The sequence below is a fragment of the Tamandua tetradactyla genome, chromosome 6 (assembly GCF_023851605.1).
Source record: "Tamandua tetradactyla isolate mTamTet1 chromosome 6, mTamTet1.pri, whole genome shotgun sequence".
NCBI lineage: Eukaryota > Metazoa > Chordata > Mammalia > Pilosa > Myrmecophagidae > Tamandua > Tamandua tetradactyla.
Window position 1 is genome coordinate 83,353,987 of NC_135332.1, and position 21,754 is coordinate 83,375,740.

Genomic DNA, 21,754 nt, shown 5'->3' on the forward strand with positions numbered 1-21,754 from the left:
CTGAGCCCAGGACTCCATAGACAGGCCTCTCTCTTGGGCCCTGGAACCTTGAGGGAGAGCTGCCATGAGGTTAATATAGGGTGCCAAGGGGTGCAGGCTGGGCGTCCCCAGGACTGAGTGCATGTTGAGTGCGGAGTTGATTTTTCTGTTGTTCTAAGATTTGTGGTTTTGCCTGTTCCCTCACCTGGCTCCTAGCGAGCTCGTTAATCTAAGCTGAAACTGAGCTGCAATTTGTATCCCTGAGCTGCCTGTCACTTTTTCTTCCTGAATTCGTTTGATGTGAAAGTGTACCAGGTGCAGACGGACAGGGAGACCTTGCTGTCTCGGCTCCAAAGGCCTGCCACAGGGGTGCTGCCGTGTGTGGCTTTATTTCCTTGTGTTTTATGTTTGTATCTGCAGCAGGTCGCAGATAATCCCGTGTGGTATGATGAGGGTTAGGCCAGGCTCTACAGGGCCCTGAAGGCATATCCATGGTGACGTCTCATTCAGGGGACCCTGGGCCTAGGAGGGGAGCTCCTTCACGAGCAGGGTGCCCCCTAGTGTGCCCACGCCCTGTGGCCCCCTGACCATGCTCTGCTTTGGGGAGTGATCTGCTTGCTCCTGTTCCTGCCCTCACAGTAGCCCCCGCCTCTCAGAGCCTCCAGGCAGACCCCAGGGTGGTGGGCTTTGGAGAGCTCAGCGGAGTGGGTGCTTGGGGTGGTATGGCGGCGCACTCCCCTGGGAACCAGTGCTTCCTATTTCCCTGTGTCCGCATCCCCGCCCAGCAGTGCTCACCTGGGTCCACGTCCCTCGGCCACCCCAGAGGCAAGGCCGTCCTTGGGGCCACCCACACTGACAGCAACAGAGGGGCTCTGCGGCCTCGCACCAGCTCGAAACACTTGTAGAAATGCTGAAGTATAATGGAGTCATCTTTTAACTTTTGTTAACAGAGTAGCAGTTTCAAATTGGTTCTTTTAGAAATAAGTGTGTCCATTTCAGCCTCGAGAAGTGTTTGGACTGCAGTGCACCCAGCAGGGGGCTGGGTGGGGCAGCCATGACCACTGGGGCATCCCTGCGGGACAGCAGCATTCCATCTGGTCCCAGGGTGTGGTGCCGTGGTGGGGCAGTCTGGGCAGAGGCAGTGTTAGCTGAATCCTCTGGGGTTTGAAGACCTGCGTGCCCAGAGGAGGGACTGTGGTCATTGGGGAGGAGGCACACCGTCCCCAGGCTAGCAGGTGTCCTGGAGGGAGTGCCAGGGCCAGTACTATGGCCCCACACTGCCCACTGCTGTCTGCCCTGCCTAGGGCCAGGTGGGACTTGGGGGCGGTCCCCTTGTACAGGGGTTGGGGGCACATATGGAGGGTCAAGGAAAGGGGACTATTCCTGCCTTGTACCGAGAGCCCCCAGGCCCAGGGCCCTCAGAAGGACCCTGCTCCATGGTCCTTGGCTGTCCTGCATGCCCCTCTCTGCCTCTCCAGGGAGGGATCAGTGCTGGAGCTGGAGGCCCTTGGGTCCCCCTCCCCCCGTCTCCGGTCAGGAAGCTGCGGTGCAACTAGGAAGCCTCTGGGTAAGTGTGTAGGTTGCTGTCGCAGTCAGCACCCCTGAGGCCCACGGGCTGCCAGTGTGCAAAGGCTGGTCTGGTCTAGACTCTTCCTAGTCAGCAGGAAAGAGAGGACCAACAGCAGGCAAGTTGGCTTCCATCTCCCATCGGCCCCAGGGCCATATCTACCTGAACAACCACCATCCTTTGTCTGGCCCCTGCTGTCCTCTGTCCTCTGCCCGGCCCTCATGCCTATTCCTCTGTGTAAAAGGGACCTTTGGGGTAGCTCTGGCTGGCTGTGTGGGGTCAGGAGTCTGAGGGCCTCCCAGGGCAGCCTGTCCTGGGGCAGAGCTGGGGGCTCACTCCTGTACCCTCTCTTAAAGGGGTGGCCCACCCTGCATGGGTGCTGACCCACTGGCCCCTTGCCTGTTGTCACCATTCTTCAGGCCAGTTCTCACTTGCCTTTGTCACAGGAGATCCTCAGTCCCTAGATTCTCCTTCTGGGTGCCCCCTGTTCAGAGCCTGTGGTCCATGAGCTGGTCTGCAAGGATCTTGGGTTAGAAGATGTGGGGGCCTCAGGAGCTGCCTGGCCTGCCCTCCTCCCACACTGCCTGCTGTCGTCACCTAGGTGCCCCTCACCCTACACCCCACCTGGTCCGTACAGCCTGTGCCAGGGCCTCCTGGGGCTCAAGGGCCAGCAGGCTTGGCAGGACATGGAACCCTCTCCAGCCACAGAGGATGTGGGCTGGCTAGGAAAGGGTGGTGGGAGCTCTTTCATCCATGTCCAGGGTTCCTAAGTCTGCTCAAGAGTGGCCAATGGTTTCGGGCCTGAGAGTTGGGCTGCCTGGATTCTGCACATCCTTGCAGAGGTGGGTGGTAGATCCATTGGTGCTGGGGCCGGGGGGCTCTGGGAGGGCCTGTTGGAAGTAGAGTCTGCAGCTGATGGAACCCTGGTATTGCATTTCTCTGGTGTGGGGCTGTTTCCTCTCAGGTCAGTACTGGTAGTATAGGCCTGGCTTCCCAGGAGCCCGCAGGCCACGGTGGCTAGATCCAAGCCTGCCCAGGGCCCTACTGCCCACAACACAGTGCTGTGCTCAGGCCTGCCGGGGGCCTGGTCGGACCTTGGCCAGCAGGTGGCTACTGATGGGGCCACCACAGGAAGGTCACTGCTACCTGACTGGGTAGGGTGGGAGATGGTGACTTGTGGTGGCATCCTGCCCTGAGGCACACCTGCCCTGAGGCTCATGGCCCGAGGAGACTTTGGGCTGCCGACCCTCTCCCTACTTTATGTCTGCATCTGGAGAGTCGGGTCCCATTGCTACTGACCACCCCCTGCTAAGTCCCAGGAATGAGCTGCCATGACAGTGAGCAAGGAGGCTGGCATGGTGGAGGGGCCTAGATGGGAACAGAGGGGCTAGGTGGCCCTGGGACACATTCCTGTTTCCTCTCTTAGGTGGTTTCTATCATTTGATCTTCTGAAGGTAACTTACTTTTGACATGGTTTTGTATTTATAGAACTCGTAAGAACAGTATACAAGGTCTTCCCTGTTCTTTACGTAAATTTTCTGATTGTCTGCATTTTGCCCTGTTTGATCCGTCATTTCCTCCCTTCCTGTGTTCATTGCATGTCAGCGCTCACAAGTAGGTTAAGGACTCAGTACCCCAGACCCCTAAGCAGTGGCACATATGTGTCCTAAGACCAAGGACGCACTGCCCCACGGACACACGTTCCCTGTGTCCAGACCTCGCCAGCTGCCTCAGTTGTGCCCCTGTCGCTGTCCCCGAGTGAGGCGCCGGGGAGGGCCGGACGCTGCACTTAGTTGGCATCAGCCTCGGCCTTTCCCCTTTGTGACTCTGGCATTCTAAAGAGTAGGGGCTGGGTGTTCTGTGGAAGAGGAAAGCAAGATCATGGAACACTCGCAGCCGGAACCTCCCCTTGTGCCCCTGAAACAGCCGCTGTCCTGTTAGTTTTGCTTGTTTTAGAACCTCATGTAAGTGGAACTGTGTGCTCTGCCGTTTTGCTTCCACCCTCTTTTGTTCAGCCTTGTCTGTGCCTCCTCCACATCATTGTGTATGTCGGTTTGTTTTCCCTTCATGGTGAAACTCTACTATTTATTCATTGCTGTTTATTAACTCTCCCATTGACAGGCGTTTGGGTCATTCCCGCTGTGGCTGGGCGTCCTCATACGACTGTGTCTTTGTAGATCTGCTTTTGTTTCTCTTTGGTCAACACCTGGCAGCAGAATTGCAGGACATAGAGAAGACACATTTCATTTACTTTCTCCCAAGACAGCCATGCCTTCTCTAGTGTGGCGGGTGCCCCTCTGTGCCTTTGCAGCCCTGGAGCTCCCCAGGCTGTTTACTCCCACTGCCTCTTGGGTGAGGGCAGTACCTCGTTGTGGTTTTTAATTTGCATGCCCCTGATGATCAAGGGGCTGAGGGTTCATCGCCTGCTTATCAGCTTGTCTCCATCTGCCCTATGAGGTCCCCTCACATCTGACTCCTGGGCCCTGCGGTGCACTGACTGTTTAGGATTCTGTGCCTTTTCACTTGCCTGTAGAAGCCAGATTCTCCTGGTTGAGTGTGGGTTTATCTCCTGCCCAAGGAACCTGATGATGGGTGCAGGGTGCACTCATCCTCTGGGCAGTTATGTTCCCTGGCGGCCATGTCTTCTGGAGGCCATGTTCCTGATAGCTGTGTCCTCTTGGTGACCATGTCCCTGGCCCACCTGCAGGCCTCTGTGTTCAGTGTTTGGGAGAGGGGAAGGAAAGAGCAACTTGCTCACCCTTGGGGCCTGCTGGTGTTCCTGCTTGTACTGGCTTTGGTCTCAGCAGCATTGCTGACCCCTCAACCTGCAGCCCCCTCCCAGGAGCCCAGCAGCCGCCGAGAGGGACCTGGCCTTGCTAGGCTTTTTTGTGGGCTGCTCAAGTCAGGGAAGTCACAGCTCCTCCTGCCTTGTGGGAGGCGGGGGTCCCACGCTGGGTCCTTAGGGTCTTCTCTGCACACGTGCTCCATTGTCCCTCTTTGAGCCCTGGCTGGCACCTCTCCCTCCCAGTATGCCCTTTATCTACTCTGATCCCATCCCCTCTCCTCGCACATACACATCCCTCGCCAACCCAGGACCCCGGGACCTGCTCAGAGGACAGCCTTCCCTCCAGCCACGCAGACTGCCCCATTGCTGGGCTCCTTTGTCTGCTCAGTGGGAGAAGACTGGCCCACTGAGGCACCTAGAATTGGAGGAAGTTGGCCACAGGGCAGGCAGGCTGGAGAAGGGGGCTCTCCGCAGGGGCCTCCTGCCCCAAGGCATTCTCCCAGGCCAGGCCAAGACCCAGGGCAGGCTGTGGGAGTTCTAGTCCAGCCCAGCTCAAGCCCCAGGGTTGGGGAGGCACTGCCCAACGTGAGGCTAAAGCAGGCCTTCTTGGCAGGTTTTTTAGGATTTTGCTTTATGAGAACAGTCGGTTACAGCTCCCCATGCACCGTAAAAGTTAACATGATGGCCTGCCTGTGCCTCTGCTCATTTTTATAATTTTTTATTTTATGAAACAGGACAGGGAGCTTAGTGACTTATTACTATTCATTTCGTTTCAATGCAGTAAATATTGATTCAGTTGGGGGTTTTCAATTTAAACCACTCGGCGATTATATAAAATATTACTGGTCTCTGAAATTATGCTTACCGATCCCTTCGGCTGCTCATTAAGGAGGCAGTGCAGTTTTCAGATCTCTCTGCCTTCATCATTCTAATAAATGGGTTGAGATGCGCTTTTGCACGGAAGGTGCCACAGATGCTGCTGGTGGGGGCTTGACAGCGCGGATGCAGCTCTTAATTTGAAAGCCGTTCCATAGCGTGCTGGCTTCTTTCTTTATTTACCTGTTTGTCTGAGGCAGGCAGGCCTTCGGGTGGTCGCAGGTTGTGTGCCCTTGTACCTTCCCGCCAGGTTCTTCCTGGGCTAGGCCACTCCCCGCAAGCCTCCAACCTAGGGGGCTGAGGGGCTGGCCATGCATGGGGTGCTTGGAAACACCCCCAGCATGTCTGGAAGCTTTTGGGAAGATCAGAGAGTGGGAAACAGCCTTGCCAGGGTACTATCCAGCCCCAGTAGGTGCTGAGACCTGGGCCTTTCCCTCCAGAAGCTGGTCCAGAAGGGCTGGGGTTGGGGGTGGAGATCATAGAGCCCCACCCACCCTCCACTGAGCGGGCAGAGGCCGGGCTGAGGCCAAAGTCCCACACTTGGTGGGGCAGAGTGTGGTCTGGGACCCCAGACCTGAGCAGGAGATTTTCCAGTGCTGTTCATGCAGAAGGCTTGGGGATGGGCCTCGTTTCCTTCCTTCCTTCCCTTCCTTCCCTCCTTCCCTCCTTCCGTCCTTCCTTCCTTTCATGTCATTTTCCTGAGCAGGAGAGGTACCATGTAAGGCATCCATCCGCTCAGCCCTGCCAGCCCATGTCTTTCTCTGGTGCACTGATCACACATGCCCAGCTCTTGCCAGGTGGGAGGCCAGCCTCTCTCCCTGCACTGGCCTCTGCACAGTCACTTGGCCTCTAGGCCCACCTTGGTGGGGCAGCTCCTAGCATGTCCTTGGGGATGGCCCCATCCTGTGGCCAGTCCCACGGAGGTGTCAGGATGGGCTGTGTTCTGGTCCTCGAGGGTCTAGAGCCAGCCACAGGGGCAGGAGGGAGGGCATGCCCAAGGACTTGAGCTCTGCTCCCCTTTGTCTGGGACTGAGCAGGAGTCTGTAGCCATCCTTCCAGGTCCTTCCGCCCAGTCCCCCGCCTCCCCGCCCCACAACCCTCTTTCCCATCTTTCTGTCCCTCTCAGGCCTCTGCGTCAATCCCTCCTCTTCCTGCCTCCAAACCGTGCTCAGGCCTCACGCTGCTTGGAGATCCTTTCCCCTGGCCCTCCATGGCCCTCTTGGCACTCATACCCCGTCCCCACCCACTGCGTATGGAGCTGAGAGCTGGCTAGCCTCTTCTCCGAGGCCAGGATGGCAGCAGAGGACAGGTTGGCCTGGGTCCCACACAGGCAGTGGGAGCAGGTTCAAGGGAAAGGGACCTTGGTCCCACTAGGACACCCATGGGCCAGGAGCCCAGCAGCAGGAACTCCACATCAGGATCCCAGTGGTGCCCCGACCCCTGGTCCATGTGCAGCACCTGTGGAGTTCCGATCCAGTTCCAGGGGCTGGAGGTGAAGATGACTGCTCTTCCCTTTGGGACAGGGCTCGCGTGCAGCTCTGTCAGCATCCAGCCCCCTTTGGGGGACCTGGGCTAAGGGCAGCTACCCTGTCCCAGCTGTGTCGAGGTCTGAGTGGGGGGCGGCGCACAGGGGTCCTGGTCAGGTGCTCATACTCCTCCAGGGCCCAGCAGTGACACCCAGGGTAAGTCTGTAAGGTTCACGGGGACAGAATCGGCTTCAGGCACACGAGGGGACTTCGGGCGAGACAGGAGCTTTTCTGTGAGAGCAGGTCGGGGATCCCTGGGGAGTGTCCCCACCAGGTGCCTGGCCTCTTCTGCCAGCCTATACTGGGATGCGAGTCCCTCTGGCCCTGTGTGACCTGAAATGTAGCCCCGACAAGCAGAATTCGAGTGTCCTGGTCGCCTACGGAGCCCAGGGCTCCCACAGTCTGATGCTGTCTTGGTTTCCACTGTGGCATCGAAGGCCATCCCAGTGGTCGATGTCATTTTCTTTTTTCTGCCTGGGTAGGCACTGGGAATTGAACCCAGGTCTCCAGCGTGGCAGGTGAGAACTCTCCCTGCTGAGCCACCAGGGCCCGCCCCTGATGTCACTTTTAACCCCTCAGATATCTCCAGTGCCCCAGCCAGACCTCCCCACTTCTTAGGCTGGCTGGGCTCTTGGCAGATGGTGGAGGGAGCTGGAGGGCCCACTGCTCCTGGGACCATGGCCAGGGCCCCTGAGTGACCACCCACTAATGGCTGCAGGTGGGCTCCCCTGACCTAGCTATGACCACTGGGCTGGCCAGGCCTCGTCCCTCTGTGTTACCTGGTGGGCGCTGCCCGAGCCCCTCCCTTCTGGGGCGCCCATGTTGTGCAGTCCTCCGTCCTGTAGGGGCCAGTGCCTACCTCACCTGTCTCTCAGCCCCGCACACTTTTCTGAGCTGCTTCACGAGGGGGATTTATTTCATCTTTAGTCCCTGGGAGGGGCAAGTTAGTTCCAAGACTCCCTAGTGGACAGGGACAGGCTGGCGTGGCCTCCTACTATGCTCCTGGACTCCGTAGCCGCCAGTGCCGAGTGGCTGTTCTGTTCCTTTTCTCCTGACTTTCCTCGAAGTCAGCAAAGTTTTCTGGGCCAGCCGCCCACTCCCCAGAGTGAGGATCCCCGGCTTAATTTGCGGTTAGATGTCTGTTAAGCGTGCATCCTCTTCCCAAGTCAGCACTTAATTGGCAAGGCGCTTGATTTAACAGCGTGGGAGCCGACACCGGAAAAATGGCTGAAATAAATCACTGACCGACGCCAGAAAATAGATATAATCTCAACATTAACTACATTAATAGTAGCAGGAGCCGAATTAAGAAAGCCATAAAGTATAGGCAGGGGAGCATGAGTTATAGCCTCGGCTCTGTCCCCTGGCTGCGATCCTTTAGCTGGGGCTGGGGCTAGGGTGGGGTAGAGGTGGGGCAGATGGGCAAGGGCTGGCTGACCCCACCCTCTATCCCTTTGCCCCAGACTGGCCCAGGCTAGGAGGTACTACAGTGGCCCCAGGGCCTTGTCTTGGATGGCACAGTCCCTCTGGCCTGGTTGGGCTGTGCAGGTGCATCAGCAGGTGGGCAGATGAGCAGCCTTGCCCCAGCCCAGCCTCATGTGACTCAGGTGGCCCAACTGACTGGGAAGGGCATATCCTGCCCTGGGTCTGGCCCTTTCCTCCCTCTGGCTCCCAGCCCTCCAGTAGCACTCCCAGATAAATTGGAACCCCTTTTTGGGGTGGCTGGGGCTGTGCTGTCCACTTGGGCCACCTCATGCCCGTGGGTGCCAACCAATATTAGAAAGGACTCACCTAGGCCAATGCTAGGCCAGCTCCTTACCTGTCCATGAGCCCTGAGAAGCTGTCCCTGCAGGGGGGCCCCTTGGAGTGGGGGCGCACACTTGCCAGGCGAGTGGTCAGGGGAAGGCTTCCCAGCTGCCTGCCCTGCAGGCTGAGCCTTCAAATCATACCCATGACAGCAAGGCAGCAGGGGCCTGCATGGCCTCAGTGAGGCCGGGGTGGGCACCTTCTGAGGCCCGGCCACTTTCTTCCCTACCCCACGTGGTCCCAGCTGCCCTGGCCCAAAGCCTGTGATAGCTCAGCTGGGCAGAGCACCGTCCTGCCTCGGCTGCAGTTTTGTATTTGCCGCATGTTTGGTGTTTGCACATTTCCCGTCCCTTGCTTTGGCCTTCTAGGAACTACCTGCTCATGAGTGGGCAGGAGCCTTTTAAATGTTGAGGCCCTTTGGTCATACACTGTGTGCTTCTCTTCCAGTTTCAGCTTTGTTCTCTGGTATTTCTTATGAGGGCTTTTAACAGAAGTTTTAATGTTCCTGCGAAGTTAAGTCTGTCAGTCTCTTAAAACTTTGCTCACCTTGGATTTCCTTTTTCATGACTTTCCGGCTTTGCTGGTTTGTCTCATCTTATTCTGGGACAGAACTTAGGGTGAAGTGCATGTCCCTCAGCGTTGCAGTCCATGATTGTGTCATGTGGAATCCGCGCCCAGATGGTAGTGCCTGTCTCCCACAGCCAGGAGGTCCCCTCGCACCCTGCTCGTTCCCGTCCCCTCCTGTCCTGGCCTCAGTCGGGCTAGACCACCTGTGTGTGTTCATGAGCCTTGTGCGCGTGGGAACACCTCCCCACCCCAGCCTGCTCAGCATTGGCTGCAGCACCTCCCTCAGGGCCCCAGAATGGCCACCTCACTGCTGGTGCTGGCGGGCTCTGTTTCGCTTCTGTCAGCTGTACAAGAAGCTGCGCTCGAGCTTGTTGGGCATGTCTCTGGGTAGGCGTAGATCTAGGAGATGCAGAACTTCCATGGATGACAGTTTTTCTGGGTGGCAGTCCCCCTGTACACTCCTGCAGCAATTCAAGAGTTCCCACACCATGTCCCCTGGGGTGCTGTTCTTCCTAGGTGGGCCACGCTGCTAGGGAGCTGTTGTCACTCACCCTGGCCCTGTTTGCATGTCCCCAATGGCTGGTGATACCAAGCACCTGTCATGGATTGACTGATCACATGGCTGTGCCACTTCCCACCTCTCGTTTGGTTTTGTATCTGGTTGTTTGTCTTTTTCTTATTGATTTGCTGGAGTTCTTTATATATTCTGGATACACTCTCTTGTCATTGTCTGGGGCTTACCTTTTAAGGACGTCTGCTTTATCTGTCACTCCTTTCATGGTTAGTGCTCTAAGAAATACCTGCCTACCCCAAGGCTGTATTTTCTTAGCTTCTACACTGGAGCTTCTGGTCCTTCTTTAACTCATTTTTGTTTGCTGCCTGAAGAAGGATCATGGCTCCTTGACCTCTATGTGCAGAGTGTTGGCAGAGAGCTTCCCCTCACTTTGAGCGCAACTCTGGGCACGCCATGGGGCACCTTGGCCTGTCTGTCTTCCAGTTATTCATGAATGGTTGTTCTTCCAGGAGAATCTTAAGAACCCTTGGGTCAAGTTCTCAGCCTGCTCTAGCTAGTTTGCTCCAAACCAACAACACTGTTTCATTCTGATTACACTTTCACCCACTTAGAGATGGGCCCCAAACCTCAGGAGTGGCCTCCATAGCTCCCACAGGGCAGCTGGACATGTGTCCTGTGGATTGTTCCAAGTATTTTAGACCTTCTCTTTCTCTCTCCTTTGCACTTTCCAGCTGCTTTTGCTGGTGCTCTGGAGGCTGCCGATATACCTTTGTGTCCTTTGCTCGGCTGCCTGTTGGCCCTATCTGCGGGGGCCATGGTGGCCTGCTCAGGTTGCCAAGGAGCTGCCCCCAGGGGACAGCAGTGCCCTGCAGAGGCCTGGATGGCTGGGCGGGGCCATGTACTCTGAAACTCCTGGCTTCTCCCTGGGCCATGCACGCTGACATGGTGGTCCTGTAGGAAGGTGGGGGGCCACAACCTCCTTGGGCCTGGCTGGCCTGTGTCTGCTGACCTGGTGCTAGCCCCTTTGAAGTGTGCATGGTCCTGGCCACACTGGTACAGCCATGGGAGCAGAGGGGCCGGGAGGGACCTGAGACCTAAGGGAGGTAAGGGTTGGTGCTCAGCTAGGGAGCAGCTTACACAGGGCAGGTGGCAGCCCGGGGGCAGTGGGTGTGGGGAGCAAGGGGGTGTGGCATGGATGGGGAGTGCTGCAGTGTAGGCATCCAGGGCCTTGACCTGCAGGGTGGGCATGTGTCAAAGTCGAGGATGGAGCAGTCTGGACAGGACCCCATGAGACCAGCAGTTTAGAGCAGGAGAGGGGTGCTGCTGGCCTAGCAGTGACTGGCTGCCCAGATGCACAGTCGTGGGGCTTGGCACAGGGAGAGAGGTACCTGGGCAGCCTCTGCATTTCCAGCTTACCCAACAGGCGCATAGCTGCCCCTGCCAAAGTAGAACCCTGGGAGGGGCTGGGGTGCCCAGGACAGCCGTGAACTGGCACCCTTGGGGTTTGTTGGGTGTCTGGCTCTGAGGAGGGGGTGGGGGAGGTGCGGCATCAGGTGAAGGGGAAGATGGGAAGACAGGGCTCTGGTCCCCTGCCCAGCAAGCTGGGCCCTGCAGCTGTGAGTGTGGCCGTTAGAGCCCTGGCAATACCTGCTTTCTGCAGCTGACATACGAAACTCCAATAGCTTCAGCTAGAATGGATTTTTAAAGTGTCATTTTATGGAGAATTTTACTCTCCATCTTGTTGTTTATTAGGCTCCTGAAGGGAGCGCTTGTAATGTGTGCATCGACCGGAATACCGATTGAATAGCTGGGAGCACATAGAGCAGTGCAACCCCTTGTGAGGGGCATTGCCTCTGCCATGGGAGCCACGCAGTTAGGGTCCCCCACAGCCCTCCGCTGCCAAGGGGCCTTTCTGGGTCATTATTACTTATTACTGGGAGAGTGGAGCCGGGCACCCTTGGGGGCTTAGTGGGAGCCACTGCCCTGAGCCCCTGCACCCAGTGGTACAGGCTTTCCACCCACTGCCCACCTGGAGGCTGGCGTGGCTGCTCCCAGGCTTCTCCTGTCTTCTCCGCAGCCATCCTTACTGTGCAGACAGCACCTTGAGGCTGGGCAGCCTGTTCCTGCCCAGGCCTCTGGTCCAGGGGTAGCAGAGCCTCTCCTGCTGTCTGGAGGTCCTTGCCTGGGGGTGGGTGTGGAGCGTCTGTCACGCCACCCCACACCCGGCCTTCTCCAGCCCTGTGTGGAAGCCCCGAGAAGCATCACTGTTGCTCCACACCGGCAGCTTCCCGGGGCACCACTGGCCCCTCCTCACCCCCCACCCCTCACCCTCACCCATGCTCTAAGCTCATGTTTCCACCTTGGACTTAAAAGGCTCCAAGGGAACAGGGCCCTTGTGTGCAGGGAGGGGAAAGGGGAGGGTCAGGTCGCGGAACTGGCCCCAGAGGCAGCCTGACTGCGTTTCCCATGCAGTGCAGTCACTGGGCCTCCAGGGTGGCCCCGAAAGCCTTTGGGGCCACAGTAACAGTGACAAGGGCCACCCTGCACAGCAAGTAGCATTCTCACCCTGGCCCTCCTAGTATCCATGGCCTCCTCGGTGGGCTCTTGGCTGAGGTGCTCACCCGGCCCCTACCACAAGGCTACTGGAGTGGGACAGTGCATCCAGGCACCTGGCTCGTCCCTGCTGGGACGGGGCTACATGTTCTGTACCCACGCCCCCCTGAGCTGTGGCTTCAACCTGGCCCCAGGAGGCATTCTGTCAGAGCCAGGGAAGAGGCCCTGGCTTGTCCTGGTAGGAATGAGCCAGGGATTTAGGGGTACACAGGTCCGGGCAGGGCCAGGTGGGGGATATCAGGGTATGTGGCTCCCAGTAGCCCCTTAGCACTCCTGAAAGCAGGGCCTCTGTGCCCCCTCCCCTGCTTGGCTGCTCTGGGCTCATTGAGGCAGCGGGAGCCACTGGAGCCTCTGTCCCTTGCTGGGCCATCAAGGTTTGGTTTTAGCACTTCAACCCCAATGCACTGGACACTCCACCTGCTGTTCCTGAGACCCTATGGGGTCCATGTCCGAGGGCGATGAGCTCCCCCACCTGGCCCACTCGAGGCCCCTCGTCCAGCGGACTCGGTCTCACTCTCTGGAACATGGAGCATTCTGCGAGCATGTCTGTTGGACAGGGCCACCCTTGGTCTCTGAATTGCCCCAGAATTGGTGGGTTTGGACTTCCAGAAGGGAGGGACCCCACCCTGCCCCTGGGCTGACTGGGCCACAGGTCCTGAGGGCGCTGGGAGTGGTGAACTGAGGTGAACTGAGTTCCTGCTTCAGGGACTATTGCTTCCTACCTCTGCAAGACCGGGCCCAGGAGAGTCTCTGGGCTGCTTGGCTGGCTCTGTGCGGCCGTGGAGGGCAGCTGTGGGTGGGCTGTGCACACATGCCCTGCGCACACGCACGTGCACACGCATGCCATCCCGGGTGAGCTGTGCCCCCATCAGCGTTTCCGGTGGAAAGCCCCACTTAAGCAGTTTACGGGCCGTCACGGTGCGCACTCAGCCTGACCTACTTGGGGAATCGCCGTGCAGCGCAGCCCCTCGGGCAGCCCTTCTTCTGCTGACTCTGCAGTCCTGTCTGGCGTTCAGAGCTTCACAAAACTGTGCTCCATTTCCGGAAAAACGCTGTGCCCGGCTGTTTTCACTGCTGCCCAGCCAGCCTGCCCATTTCCTGCCCGGGCTGCTGCAGGCCCCTCACCCCTGCCCTGTGCCTGCCCCCCATGACGTCCACGCCTGTACCTATCTGCTCTCCCGCACCCTCCACCCTCAGCATCTGCCCTCACTGGGTGCCCGATTGCCTCACTAGACCCACCAAACCCACCCCCTTTTGTCCGGCGCTCACCCAAATGATAGCTGCAGCCTCCTTCCTGCCTTCCAGTTGTGGCATGGGCTCCCAGAACACCTACCTGAGTGAGCTGTCCTCACACCCTCCTCGTTATAAAGCCCACAGCAGCAGGTATCCACATGGACACCCAAAGTGGTGTTTAGGCTGGTGGAGGGCACCTGATGGAATCTGCAGTATATAGACAAGCTGGCAGGGCTGACCCAGGCACAGCTAACAGGCTGAGCAGGGCAGCCCAGGGCAGCAGCGGGCTGGCCTGGCCAGCCTGACAGTGGGGTCAGGGGGTCAGGAGGGAGGCCCGGGCTTGGCCCGGAGGAGTCTGTGGGTGGTTCCAAGGCAGTGAGGGGGGAGGGGTCCATGGCAGCAGGATGGGGGTGGTGTCCTTGGGAGGGAGTAGAGTGTGCATGGATCCCAAGGACCCAGCATTGGAAGGGAGGAAGGGAAGCCTGTGAAGGACCTGAGAGTCGGGGTGCATGAGGAGAACAGGAATCAGGAGAGGGGCTTGGAGTGCAGGGCTCATGGATGGCTCGGTGGCAGGAGGAACAGCCACAGGTCAGACGGTTGCAGGCCAGGCCCAGGTTCTGCTGAGCTGTGCACTTCTGGTGCTGGTGACACAAGTGTTGAGGCCAGCACACCAGGGCCTGCGGGCAGTGTTGCGTGTGTGCGGGCAGCACGGGGTATGCAGGCATAGTGTGACGCAAGTGCGCAGGGTGGCGTGTGTGCACACAGCATGGGGTATTCATGCACACTGTGATGTGTGTGTGCACAGCAGGGGACGTGTGCGTGGTGTGGCTTGTGCACGCAGCATGGGATGTGTGTGTACCATGTGGCATGTGTGTGCTGCATGAGGCATGTGTGCGTGGTATGGCACCCAGAGACGCATAGGGACCCTCATGCTGACCCGGTTTTCAGCACCTCCCCGCATGTTGTTGACATGGGGCAGGACATGGGCCCAGGTGCTAGCCATCCACCCTGCTCCCAGGGCAGGGACAGCCCCCCTGCCCACCCTTTAAGCCCCCGCCAGCTGCTGAGCCCCTTGTGCTCCCGAGGTGGCGGGCGGCCGTGGTGGTTTTTTAACGTGCTTTTGTGGCATTCGTATCTTTCTCCCACTACCACTCCTTTTCATCTGAAGTGTTATCTGCCCCTGCCCGTCCTTCCTGCCCCCCTCCCTGAGAGGGGAGGACCAGCCTCACCCCATGTAGTCAAGGTTATGGCGATAAATCGTGGTGCATTGTCACTTCCATTCGGAGTAAATTGGCTGGCCGCTTTCGGGCTGAAGGAAAGATAATTTGCTGTAGTATTTCAAATGGATTAGAAATGGATTTGAAGGAGAGTTCACGCTTCCCATGACAAAGGCGAGAGGGGAGCCTATCTCGAGGCGCTACTCCCTCCCTAGCCCTCATTATCCACGCTTAGTACCTCTCCTATTTTCCAGCGTTAATGAAATTTCCTGGCGGCCTGGGCCTGCCGGCCGGCGGGAAAAACCTTTAGAACTGCGGCCCCCGTTGTAGAAAAGGAATTGGCGCCCTCACAGCGAGGGCAGAGGCGCCGGCCGGGTCCTTGGCCTTGCTATTATCTCCTTAATTTCATCCTCTCTCCTCAATGCACCTCCTTCCCAAAGGCCGTCCTCTCCATTAGGGGTCCACTGGAGTGCTGACACCAGGTTGGGGACAAGTCACAGGCCATCAGGCAGGTGGGCGACTTCCCAAGCTCTGTCCACCAGTCGCATTTCTGTCCCGGAGCACCCTCTGAGCTGAGGCTTCTGCACCTGTCAGGCAGCAGGCGTTGTGGTGTCCTGTGGCCCTCAGCTTATGATCGTCTCCATGGGGTCCCCTGGAGGCCCCTGGTGTACGCTGCTGCAGGTTGTAGCCCTGAGCCCTACATCAAGCAGAAAGAGCCTCAACATTGTTCTCGGAACCCAGGGGCCTCCTAGAGCGGGAGAAGGGGCAACATGGTCACACACTTAACTGTGAGAGCATCCATGAGGGGACTGGCAAGGTGCCTCCGAGGCCTGGAAACAAATGGATAAGGTGAGGACTGGCAGGCAAGAGTGGGCAGGTCGGCCCTGGGGGCACCCCTTCCTGCTGGGTCTATGAGCAGCTCAGACCAAGGGGGGTGGTGGAGGGACACCTTCTCGGGGCCCACGGTGCCTGGAGCTCCTGCTTTCTGGGAAGCCTCTGGCTCTGCTGACCTGAGAGGACCTACCCTGCAGGTGCCCCTGGAACCTGGGGGTTTGCTCCCTGGGGGGCTTCTGGCCTAAGGGCCTCTCCTCTCCCCACTGGCCCCTGCCTGCTGGCTGCGTCTCCCTGGGGCTGTCATGGAGCTTTGTTCCTGGGGCTCTGGACACCAGCCTTCCACACCACATGGCACACTGGCCTAGGCAGGTTAGCCCCTTCTGAGAGCCAGGCTGTTCTTCCCCTGTGGTCCCTCCTCTGTCCAGTGTGGCCAGCGGCCCATTGCGGGGCTCCTCTGTGCATGAGACCAGGCTAGCAGCCCCTTGCTCTCAGGGCCACTCTACAGGGGTCTCCTCACGTCGCTCCACCTGCTGGGGTGGGGAGACCACTGAGGGCAGAGCAGGTGGCCTGGGCGCATGTGCATGCCTCAGGGCATCCTCCCAACCCTGCCCAGCAGGACTGCTGCACGCTTAGTTCCTGTTTGCAGCAGTAAGGGCTGACTGAGCTCCAGCATCCAAGGGGGTAGCAGGGTCCTAACAAAAGGCACCTCAGCTGAGGAGGACCCTGCCTGGCCTCACAACCCTGTGTTGCCTGGTGCCCCACCCCCCAGATCAACTGAGAGATCAGGGCTGGCAGCAGTGGGCAGCGGGGCCTGGCAGGAGCCTGTGGTCAGAGTCTGGCTGCCATCCCTGCAGGGTATGCAGGGTCTCACCTGTTGGCTGAGACACCCCTTCCTACCCGACTCCTTTCCAAAGCAGGGGTTATCTGGGGCCTGGGGCCCAGCAGAGCCTCCCCAGCCAGAGGGAGGCTTCTGGGTGGGCACCTTCCTTCCAAGGAGGCATTTGTGTCTCAAATTTCAGTCCAGGGAGCTGGTCAGGTGCTCTTGCAGCCTGCCCGAGCCTTACTCTTTGGGTGCTTACTTCTAAACCTCTGACAGGTGCAGGAGCTGCTACCTGGAGTCACCCCAAATATGCAGATAGACTGAGACCCAAGGGTTGTGGCCAAGTGGTGAGGGCTGCTTGAGCCCCTGACACCCCCCTTTATGAGTGGCTCCACTGAGGGTGGCCAGCAGCTGCAGGGCCTTTGAGACCTGCCCACCTCAGCCTGTTTGCACTGTCAGGGCTGGCCTCCCGGGAGGTTCTGCTGCCACCTGCAGGCAGGGGAGGCTTGTCTGTGGGCCTGTGAGGGGCTGCTTGGTGCTGGGGCAGACGACTGAGCATGAGAATGCTGGCCCGCAGAGGCTAGCAGAGCCTGGAGCCTAGGCCCTCCCAGCTGCAGGACCTCATTGTTTGGAGGCCCTCCTGTAGCGGCTGGTAGACTCAGTGCCTGCACCTTGAGCTGAATGGAATTAGACTTCCCTGAAGGGCCTGGCTGTGCTGTCCCGAAGCTGTGGGCCTGCAGGAGATTGCGCCAAGGGCTTCCCAAACCGCCCCAGACCCCAGAATCCCAACTTTGGAATTCTCCTTGACAGCCCCTCATGCTGGGGCAGCTGTTCAGCCGGGTTTCTGAGTAGGGGCGACCGCCAGAGAGGGTGGAGTCATCCGCACAGTAGGGCCTCTGCACTGTGGCGGCCCCTCCTTCCTGTGTACCCCACCAGAACATGAGCCACATGTACCCCCAGCTCTGCCCCCTTTGTCTTGGTAACCTTTCCCAGGAGGACACCCCCAGTGTTCAGGTGGGTACCACTGCCATACCTAGGGGTTGCATATGTTGAGGGGGCGGGTGTTGGAGGAAGGGGGCATGTCACTGCCTGCACCTCCAGCCTGGTTTCAGGCACAGCTTTGCCCCCTCCTGGGACCCCTCACCAGCACCCAGGGTTAGCACTCCCAGGTGAGCAGGGGTTCCTGCAGGGCGAGTTGCTGGGGCACAGTAGTCTCCTGATGGCAAGCTTCTTCCTGTCTCCACAGGTCCCTGGTGCTGAACCGTCTGCGCCCGGCTACCAACAGCAGTGGGAAGGTCCAGCCCAGCTCCCCCCAGTGGCGGAGCAGAGGCTACCGCTGCATTGGAGGGGTCCTCTACAGGGTGTCGGCCAACAAGCTCTCCAGGACCTCCAGCCGGCATGGAGATGGGGTCAGCAGGCCCCTCCGTTCAGGTGGGCACAGGCCGCGTAGGCGAAGGCATGGGCGAGGGCTACTCCTGCTGCTGGGTGTGCTGGGGACCTTGCAGCTTCAGATACTGCCCTGCTGGCTGGAGCACTCCCAGGTGCAGGTTGGAGAAGCTGAGGTACAGCAGCCAGGCGTGTACCCAGGGACTGACAGGAGCCTGACTGTCAATAGCAAGCTGATGGGAGCCACTAGGGACCCCCCTCTTCTCATAGTCCCTCGGAAAAGGTTCGCAGCCAGGAGATGGGGCAGTCCTGGTTTCCCAAGCCTTGTGTGCGGCGTATCTTCTCTCAGATAGAGCAACTGGGCCAGGCCTGTAAGTGAGGCCCAGGCTGACGACCACCTGTGGCTGCCGTGCATACCAGTGCTTTGGGGAGACAGGCCCTGGGAACAGGCCTGTTGGACTTGTCATCATGCTGGTTAACTGGAAAGAAGGTTTAACACCCATCCAGTCTTGCTTCCTTTCTCGTCCATTAGGAACAGAAAGGCAAGATCCCAAGAGGTACCCTGGAGGGCAGGGCTCCCGCTGCCCACACAGGGCACTCAGGGAGTGGGCACCTCCCAGGGAGCAGGGAGGCCTCAGGTCGGGCCTCCACAGCTGAGAGCTGGTGGCCAGGTCCCTTCCTGCCAGCCTTTCCCCCCCACCCCCTGTCGCTACTTCACCTGCTCTGGGGGCTTCCAGGCAGGACTGGGTCGAAACCCATTCCCCCAGAAGATGGTGATCCAGGGGTCTGTCATCAGCCTCACCACTGCTTTTTGAGCCAAGCCTTGGGCCAATGGGCCCGACACTGGGAGCTGGAGTCAGTGGTAGGTAGGGCTGGTAGAGACTCCACGGGCCACAGACGCAAATTCATTGACAGGGGCATCCCCAGACCTGGCTCTGATCTGAGCACCATCCCTGGTTCTGTCTATCCCCTGGGAATCCCGCTGTGCCATTATAACTTAATGGGACTGGGTTACCTTCCAGGGCCTTTCCTGCTCAGAAGCCTCTGCAATTTTATGTCCTCAATGGAGGGATAGCGCGGGGACAGAGAACAACAGATAACTGGCCTGTGGGGCTGCTGCTGTGGATCAGGGGACAGGGTAGGGCCCCAGACTCAGCTCTAGGCAGCCCAGAGGGCCTGTGTCTTGGACACCTCACCTCCCCAGCCCCTGGGCCCCAGAGGAAACAGGTGCTGCCTGAAGGGCCCTCTCCAGGCTGGGCAGGCACAGACTAGACTGGACCTCACCCCCATGATTACCCTATTTGTGACTCCAGGTTGGTGCCTGGGGGCCTGAGGATAGCCCCTGCAGACTCAGCTCTCCTGGGCCTTCTTCAGCCAAGGGCGTGCCCAGCATTGGGCCTTGTCCCTTGTGCCCCAGGCGCTAGTCGAGGAGCCTGCCCATTGGGACCCAAGGCTTCCAGGCCTGTGCCCATGGCTGGGGCTCCTGGTCCCCTCTCCGTCATAGGCAGGGATGCCAAGCTGGTCTTGAGGGCATGGCAAAGGGGTGCTGTCTGCTTTGCCTTGGTGAAAACTGGGTCAAATTCAAGGCGACTACCTCCTCCTGGAAGCCCATAGGTAGGGCCGCAGGAGTCAGGCGACATTGGTCCCTGATCTGGGAGGTGGGGGTCTCCAGCCCTTGCTGCTCACGTCAAGAAGAGGAAGATGCTGGTCCCCAGCGTGGGTCCCAGGGTGGGTTGGGGTGGGGCAGGGAGACGGGGAGGCCTGCCTCCCTCTCAAGGTAGGTTGGAGGCAGTTCTGGGATACTCGAAGAGTAGATGACGCTGACAGTAGACGGAGCCTGGGGGCGAGCTGAGGGGGCAGGCCATACTGACTGTGCGGCTCCTATCCCTAGGCTCACCTGTAGTCATGTGTCCAGAGAGCAGCTGGTGGTCGCAGTGGGAGACTAATGAAGGGACATAGGCAGCCTGCAGGGGCACTGGGGTCAGGGGTAGTGGGCCAGGTCTACCTGAGGGCCTTGCAGGGCCGGGGCTCCCACTGCATCCAGGGGGCTCACAGGAAAGCCAGGCAGATGTCTTCCCTCCCCAGGCCCTGCCAGCACTTGGATTGGAGAGTGGTCACAAGAAAGAGCAGAGCCAGCCTGCTGGTGCCTCTCGGACTTCAGCAGGGTGGATAGACAGCTCCCCCGGGAGGTATGGCCTCCACCCCTCATCAGGCTCGTGGCTATAGAATTAGCACCCTGATTACACCCTTGTTCTTTGAGCATGCGTCTGTTAGGTGTTGCATCAGTCAGCTTTTGCTAGGTAACAAACCATCCTGAAGTTTCAAACAACAAACGTTCATTCTTCTTTCTGGTGCTGACCTCTGCCTAGGGCTCCATCTGAGCTTGTGGACCTAGGCAGCGTAGGCTGGCCTCACCTGTCTTTCACCTACCTCAGGGTCAGCTGGCTCTTGTCCTCCAGCAGGCTGGCCAGGCTCAGGCATGTGACAAAAGGGTTCACAGCAGCCAGTGAACAAACTCCAGCGTGCTTCCCTCACTTGGCTAGAGCCTATAGGAAGCTATGGCGGAGCCTCTGTACAAACCACCCACCCTAGTGTAGGCTGCAGTACAGGGACTGCAGGGGCCCACACGTAGTACCCAGCCTGCCTCTGTCTCAGGCGGTAGCTGCCGCTAATGAGGCATTGGACTGAGAGGGGTGCTGCTCCCATTCGGTGCCTGAGGAGGTGAACTGCAAGTGGAGACTGAGAGGACATGAGGGAGCGGGCCAGGAGAAGGATGGGAGGGAGAGCATTCCAGATGAGAGGCTGCCATATAAAGGCCCTGGGTGCATCCCTGCAAAGGAGAATGGAAGCAGGATTAAGGCCGGCAGCTACAGGTACAGTCCTGTGGCCTGGCTTTGGCAGGGACTTTCCGCCTTCCCACCTACCAGCTCACCTCATTCATGGTCATTGTGACCGTGTGCCCCCCAGGCTGAGTCCTGGAATAGCCAGCACCGGCTAGGCTCTGCTGTGGTAAGAAACAGCCCCGCACCTCGGGGCTCCAAGGGACCAGTGCTGCCCTGGCTCTGCCTGGGGCACGTGGGCAGGGCTGTGCCACAGCAACTTCCTTGGGAGGCGTGAGATGAGCAGGACCTGAGGCCATGCCCCTCCAGGAGGCAGCTAGATGCACCCGTCCCCTTCCCGCCCTCTCCCTTACTAGCCACGCAGTCAGAGCTGACACAGGGCTGCCAGCCCCTTGTGCTGCCAGAATTGTTATCTGTACCAGATGCTGCTTGTGTGCTCCAGTTTGTGGGGACCCCCAGTGACAGTCCCAGCATATCCCTGGCAAGCAGCCCTGACTCGCATGCAAACCCAGAGGCCTCAGAGGCGAGCACTGCACAAGTACGGGCACTGGATTCGGCTTGGGGATGGGGTCTGCTGTAGCCCCTGAAGGGTTCTGCTGTGGGGCTGGGTGTGGCTGGAGTGGGAGCAGGTAGGGCCTGGGTCTGGGGGCTGCACCCATCACCTTGGCCCCTGGCATCCCCCCACATGCCCTCACATCACCCCATATCCCTTCACATTGCCCTGGGTCCTCCATGTACCCACATTCCTTGTGTCTCCCCAATCCCCTCATGTCCCTTGCATTTCTGTGTGTCCTCACATCCTCCCCACATCCCTCCACGTCCTGCACCTGTGGGAAAGGCCAGCGGGTGGTGGCAGGTGGAGACGTGGGGCCAAGCTGAAGAACTTCGGGCCTGAGCTCCTCCCTAGCTCTCTCCTTTGTCCTTTCTTGCTCTGAGGAGGGCAGCCTGACACCTGGGTGGGAGGCGAGGGACCACCTCCCCAGGCGCAGCTGCTTTAGTTGCCCCCTCCCCTGCATGCCTGCCTGCTGAGCTCAGGAGTCAGGCAGAGGGGCGGAGCTGCTACTCCTCCCTCGGGGCCCCACCTGCCCCCTCCCCGGTGCTGAGCTCCGCAGAATTCCGTCCTCCTTCTCCACGCACACAGCTTGGCACCCGTAGAGGCCTGACGTCACCTGCGGGCGGACAGTCCGTCCT

At 59.2% G+C, this 21,754-nt stretch overlaps 1 protein-coding gene across 1 annotated transcript in view; it reads left to right on the forward strand.

Annotated features, from left to right (window-relative positions):
* ZC3H3 (zinc finger CCCH-type containing 3) overlaps positions 1-21,754 on the forward strand; it is a 103,097-nt gene that overhangs the window by 33,951 nt on the left and 47,392 nt on the right. The window contains exon 5 of the mRNA XM_077166606.1: positions 17,584-17,768. Within this exon, the coding sequence (XP_077022721.1) occupies positions 17,584-17,768 (185 nt within the window). The remainder of the gene's footprint in view (positions 1-17,583; positions 17,769-21,754) is intronic.